The sequence below is a fragment of the Loxodonta africana genome, chromosome 4, assembly GCF_030014295.1.
Source record: "Loxodonta africana isolate mLoxAfr1 chromosome 4, mLoxAfr1.hap2, whole genome shotgun sequence".
Lineage (NCBI taxonomy): Eukaryota > Metazoa > Chordata > Mammalia > Proboscidea > Elephantidae > Loxodonta > Loxodonta africana.
The window spans coordinates 136,266,562-136,273,090 of record NC_087345.1 but is presented as its reverse complement, the minus strand read 5'-3'; the positions used below and the strand labels follow the sequence as shown (position 1 = coordinate 136,273,090).

Here is a 6,529-nt window from a genome sequence, read left to right as displayed (position 1 = left end):
TCTGTCTATTTGAAAATTAACTAAAAGTATGTTGAAAGTAGCCTTAAAAGCTGAAATCACTAATGACCTTTATGTTGCCAAATCCATTGTACATTTTTCTCATCTAATCTTATAAAAAAAATCTTATAGAACCGATTTATCATACCCTGGTTAGAACACCTTATTTCCTTGGCTCATGTGACACCATTCTAGTGTAATTTTCTCCCCGTGTCCCTGCCTATTCTTTATTATTTTGCAGCTTTCTAATCTTTTGTGTTCCCTATACCTACTCCCACCACAATATCATCTTTCGTGGTGTTGCATTTTTGTCCCTCTGCATTTCCCCCCCCCTTTTTTTTTTTTTTTAGAGCTTGGATGACTTTAGGCTCCAGTGATAACCTACATGCCAAGTCAGGATCTTTACCCCAGACCTTGCTCTTGACATAGAGTTGTTGCCTGGTCCATTGACAATTTGATGTCACTAAATTTAACAACATCTTCCCTTCCCCCAATCTTTTCCTGCCTGTATTTTCTGTTAGTAAATGGCACCACTATCAACCCAGGTGCCTAAGGCCTAGGATTTAGTCTCTTCATTCTCTTTCACCTCTCACTTTTTCAAAAAAATTTTTTCAAAACTGCTCTTTCCTTCCACTTTCTTTCTTTTACTGTAAAACATCATCACTTATTACTCCTAACAGGCATCCTTGCCTTGATGCTTAACCTACTCTAGTCTACCCTCTATACCATTATTGCCAGAGTGAGTTTCCTAAAAATAAAATCTGAGCATGAACACCCCCTGCTTAAAATCCACATACATATTCCTTAGCCCCTTCAGCTCTGAAGTTACTTTGAGATCTGACTGGCCCCTGCCTGCTTCTTCTGTCTTATCTCATGCTGCCATGTGCACCTTTGATCCCAGCCGTAACAAACTGAATGCTGGCATGAAAGGGTACCCAGCTTTTCCATGGCCCTGGGCCTTCATATAGGAGTCCCAGGGTGGTGCAAACGTTAAGTGCTGGGCTATTAATCGAAAGGTTGGTAGTTCAAGTCTACCCAGAGGCACTTTGGAAGAACGGCCTGGTGATCTACTTCTGAAAAATCAGCCATTGACCAACTGCTGCTGTTGTTGTTGTTGTTGTTAGGTGCTGTCGAGTCGGTTCCGACTCATAGCGACCCTATGCACAACAGAACGAAACACTGCCCGGTCCTGCGCCATCCTTACCATCGTTGTTACGCTTGAGCCCGCTGTTGCAGCTACTGTGTCAACCCACCTTGTTGAGGGTCTTCCTCTTTTCCACTGACCCTGTACTCTGCCAAGCATGATGTCCTTCTCCAGGGACTGATCCCTCCTGACAACATGTCCAAAGTATGTTAGACGCAGTCTTGCCATCCTTGCCTCTAAGGAGCATTCTGGCCGCACTTCTTCCAAGACAGATTTGTTCATTCTTTTGGCAGTCCATGGTATATTCAATATTCTTCACCAACGCCACAATTCAAAGGTGTCAACTCTTCTTCGGTCTTCCTTATTCATTGTCCAGCTTTCACATTCACATGATGTGACTGAAAATACCATGGTTTGGGTCAGGCGCACCTTAGTTTTCAGGGTGACATCTGCTTTTCAATACTTTGAAAGGTCCTTTGCAGCAGATTTGCCCAATGTAATGCGTCTTTTGATTTCTTGACTGCTGCTTCCATGGCTGTTAATTGTGGATCCAAGTAAAATGAAATCCTTGACAACTTCAATCTTTTCTCCATTTATCATGATGTTGCTCATTGGTCCAGTTGTGAGGATTTTTGTTTTCTTTATGTTGAGGTGTAATCCACACTGATGGCTGTGATCTTTGATCTTCATCGGTAAGTGCTTCAAGTCCTCTTCACTTTCAGCAAGCAAGGTTGTGTCATCTGCATAACACAGGTTGTTAATGAGTCTTCCTCCAATCCTGATGCCCTGTTCTTCTTCATATAGTCCAGTTTCTCAGATTATTTGCTCAGCATACAGATTAAATAGGTATGGTGAAAGAATACAACCCTGACCCACACCTTTCCTGACTTTAAACCAATCAGTATCCCCTTGTTCTGTCTGAACAACTGCCTCTTGATCTATGTAAAGGTTCCTCATAAGCACAATTAAGTGTTCTGGAATTCCCATTCTTCGCAGTGTTATCCATAGTTTGTTATGATCTACACAGTTGAATGCCTTTGCATAGTCAATAAAACACAAGTAAACATCCTTCTGGTATTCTCTGCTTTCAGCCAGGAGCCATCAGACATCAGCAATGATATCCTTGGTTCCACGTCCTCTTCTGAAACTGGCCTGAATTTCTGGCATTTCCTTGTTGATATACTGCTGCAGCTGTTTTTGAATGATCTGCAGCAAAATTTTGCTTGAGTGTGATATTAATGATATTGTTCTATAATTTCCACATTTGTTTGGATCACCTTTCTTGGGAACAACCATAAATATGGATCTCTTCCAGTCAGTTGGCCAGGAAGCTGTCTTCCATATTTCTTGGCATAGATGAGTGAGCACCTCCAGTGCTGCATCTGTTTGTTGAAACATCTCAATTGATATTCCATCAATTCCTGGAGCCTTGTTTTTTGCCAATGCCTTCAGAGCAGCTTGTACTTCTTCCTTCAGTACCATCGGTTCCTGATCATATGCCACCTCTCAAAATGGTTGAATATCGACTAATTCTTTTTGGTATAATGATTCTGTGTATTCCTTCCATCTTCTTTTGATGCTTTCTGCGTCGTTGACCAACTGCATGGAGCCACAATTCAGAATTGGGTCCATGGCAATTGGTATGGTTTTTGGGGGGGGAGGGGAGAGAGGGTAGTGGGGAAGTTTGGGCCTGCCTATGGGTTCATACTTGCCTTCTTTACATGACTGACTCCCACTTGTTCTTGAAGACTCAAATTAATTTCAGTTCTTTCAAAAATCTTTATTCGAATGTCTGTTTTCCTCCCTAGACCAGACAGTGAACTTCTTCAGGCCAAGGTACTGTCATTCATCTGTAACTTCCCTTACTTATCATGCTTTCCTAATACCAGGTACAGAATAGGTGCTCAAAAGTGTTCACTTGATAAATTATATCCAGAATTTTTGCTAGGTGCTTCTGATAGCCTTGTACCTCTCTTGAAGAGGGAGTAGGGATAATTTCATGTTTTTGGTCTGCTCAGCCAACTCTAATCTCTGTCCTCAAGACTAGATTCACTTCTTGTCCTAACCTTTAAAGAACTGGGGCAAGAGAGTAGGGGTAGGAGGAAGGGCGATGTGTTCTTTAGGCTGATGTGAAAGGTGGTCTGGGACTGGACCAGAGCCTAAGCCCTTTCAGCTCCGGAGTCACAAAAAGGGCAGGAGTAGTTTCTATAGCAACGGAGGGAGGGTGTGGTCCTCCACCTGCTAGACTCCACAGATTATCAGTCCTAGCTCCCTGCAGCAGCCGGCCTAGCAGGCTGCGCCAGCCCGATGCAGCTCCTCCCACCTCTTAACTACACCGGAACCAAGTAAGGACCAGGGAGGCGCAAGGAGCTCGCCATAGGGCGCAAGTCTGAGATTACTGGGTCTGACCGAACCCTTCAAGGGGAAGTGGCATCTGGGGTAATGAGGGGTGAAAGGGGGGAGGGAGAAACTAAAGAAAGGTGTATGAGTGCAGAAAAGTAGAAGGGAGTTGTGGGACAAGGGGGGGAAAAAAGGAGGTGGAGAGTGAACGGTTTGTGAATGCAGAAGAGTACAAGGTGGTACGAGTCGGAGAAGAGTGAGAAAGGCCCACAGTGTGGGTGCAGAGTGAAGGAAAGCACAACTGTAGATCTTGCTCTGAACAGCTGCATCCTTAGAACCCAACATCAGTATACTTTTCTGTTAATGATAGAATGTTGCATCCCTGGCTCCAGCTGAGCGCAGAGAGGGGAGAGATGGATTTTAGGGAACTCGTAAAACCTATCCTGAAACCGTGCCTCCAACACCTGACGCCGACAACTTGGGACATGAGACTTTTCTTCCTCCCTTTATTTTCATGCATGTCCTCTTGGTAGTCACAGGTGGGACTACCCTCACATGCCTCACGCTGATGAGGAGCTTGCCTGTACTAAGCATATTCTTGCTCAGCCCATATGCCTGTGGTCCTCCGCCCTCAACTAGAGCCCAAACCCTTAGACACAAAAGCACGTTAAGGTGCGTGAGGATCATACACCGGGAGCAACACTTTCATCTCAGGGTGGTACTTGCTCCCACTCTGGGGTGATTTCCAACATTAGCAAATTTCTCCTTAAAATGGAGTTGAACTATCCAAATTTTGAGAAGTTTTTAAAATCTGTAGTTAATTAGTGGTATTTCAAAACCACTGCCGTCGAGTCGATTTACTATCTTTAAAACGTCCATCAGCCCATTCTGGGCTTAAATAACTTGTGACCCTTCTAAGTTTTAAATGACTCATGTAGTAACCAATCTTAATGCAGGCCTCACTGTTAAGGCTTAATGGAGACTTGGCAAAAGTATGAGGCCCTTTAAGAATGGAAAAGCTCAAAATGTGCAAACCACAAATGTAAATGTCCTTTGTAGTCGGTATTGAGGAATTTAATCACCTATATGTGGTAGGTATATAAAATCCAGGAGTTCAGTGTTTCTTCAAGCCAGCTAGAATATGTCTAACTGGATCTGTGAATTAGTCTGTTCTTTCCCTTCTGCGTTAGTCCTTATCTAGAGGAAAGAGAGAAACCTAAAGGGAATGTCAAGCAGTATGCCACACTTCCCTGTCTTTGGCTTTCTCCAACTCAATATTTTTGTCAGCGAATTTGCCAGAATGCATGTTTCTCAAAGTGTGAAGGGCCCTGTGCTGGGAGAGTTGGTTTTAGCTGACTCCAAACCCAGTCTGAGTGTGTTGTAACAGCTTGGCTGCATTAACAGAAATACAGCAACCAGATCAAGGGATGTGAAGGTCTCACTGCCTGACTTTGTATTGGTCAAAACATAATCTTGATTCTAGAAAACTGGAGCCATTTTAAGAGGGACCATAAAAAAGAAAAAAAAGAAAAAAAAAAAAACAGCTAGAAAACAGAGAGTGACAACAAGGATGTTCTCTCCCCACTATGCCCGGATGCTCTATCACATAATAGGGGTTTGAAAAAAAAACAAAAACTGCAGAATTCCTAGAGATGAGCAGATTCAGGGGAGTGAAACTTGCTGCAGTTCCAAATATTCAGGTAACAGAGAGGGTAGGTTCGTTGTTCTGCAGAGGATAGATAATAAGGATCAGTAGAGGAGGATATTTTGCTCAATATGATTTATTCTTTCAGTAAACATCTATTGAACACCAAACATATGTACAGGAACAGCTGGGTGTGGAACGGGTTACCTGGAACAATGGAATCCTGGTGTGGAAATATTCAAGCAGAGCAATTGTCAGGAATACAGCCATCCCTCGGTATCCAAGGGGGATTGGTTCCAGGAACCCCCCCACCCCCCACATACCGAAATCCCTTCTATAAAATGGCATAGTATTTGCGTGTAACCTATGCACATCCTCCCATATACTTTAAGTCATCTCTAAATTACTTATAATGCCTAATACAATGTAAATATATAGTTATTTAGGGAATAATGACGAGATGTGAGGCGAACAATGCTCAAACAAGGAATGCTAGAGAGAGACCGAGGGTCTGTGAGATGGCAGGAGGTTACAGCATGTTATTGGCGTGGATTCAGCATAGTGCTTGATACACATGGCAAATGCAAGTTTTGCTTTTTGGAACTTTGTTTTTTTTCTTTAATATTTTTGATCTGTGGTTGGTTGAATCCGCAGATGCAGAACCCTCAGATATGGAGGACCTACTGTATTAAAGAGAGGATTCCTGCCCAGGGTAGAAAAAGGGGCAAGATGGCCTCTAAGACTTCTCCAACTCTTAGGAGTTTGTGTGTCAGGGAACAATTAAGAGTTTCAAGAATAATATGTCAATCCGAGGATTTCTCTTTGGCAGTTGTTAGGTGCTGTCAAGTTGATTTTGATTCAGAGTGACCCCATATGACAGAGTAGAACTCCCCCATAGGGTTTTCTAGGCTGTAATCTTTATGGGGAGCCCTGGTGGCACAGTGGTTAAGAACTCAGCCGCTAGCCAAAAGGTTGGCAGTTCAAATCCACCAGCTGCTCCTTGGAAACCCTATGGGGGCAATTCTACATTGTCCTATAGGGTCACTATGATTCGGAATTGACTTGATGGCAACAAGTTTTTTAATCTTTATTGGAGCAGGTCACCAGGTCTTTCTCTTGCTGAGCTGCTGGGTAAGTTTTAACCTTAAACCTTTTGGTTAGCAGCCAAGCACTTAACTGTTGTGCCATCAGGGCTCCTTCTTTTTGGCAGAAATGAGTGCAATTAAAGTCTATTATCTGCTGTTCACATAAATGCAAAGGGAGTGCCTGCAAGCCCTGCACTGCCACAATGTCTGCTGAAAGGCAGCCCCCGAGGACATAGAGATCAAGCTACTGACAACAGCAATAGAAATACTGAAATCATAACAGGTAAATCTCAAAAGATATGTTTCCTTTCTAGACAT

At 43.2% G+C, this 6,529-nt stretch overlaps 1 protein-coding gene across 1 annotated transcript in view; it reads left to right on the top strand.

Annotated features, from left to right (window-relative positions):
* Window positions 1-2,736: 2,736 nt before the first annotated feature.
* Window positions 2,737-6,529, top strand: part of DYRK4 (dual specificity tyrosine phosphorylation regulated kinase 4) — a 67,926-nt gene continuing 64,133 nt past the window's right edge. The window contains exon 1 of the mRNA XM_023549039.2: window positions 2,737-3,486. Coding sequence (XP_023404807.2) covers window positions 3,449-3,486 — 38 coding nt within the window. The 5' untranslated portion in view covers window positions 2,737-3,448. The remainder of the gene's footprint in view (window positions 3,487-6,529) is intronic.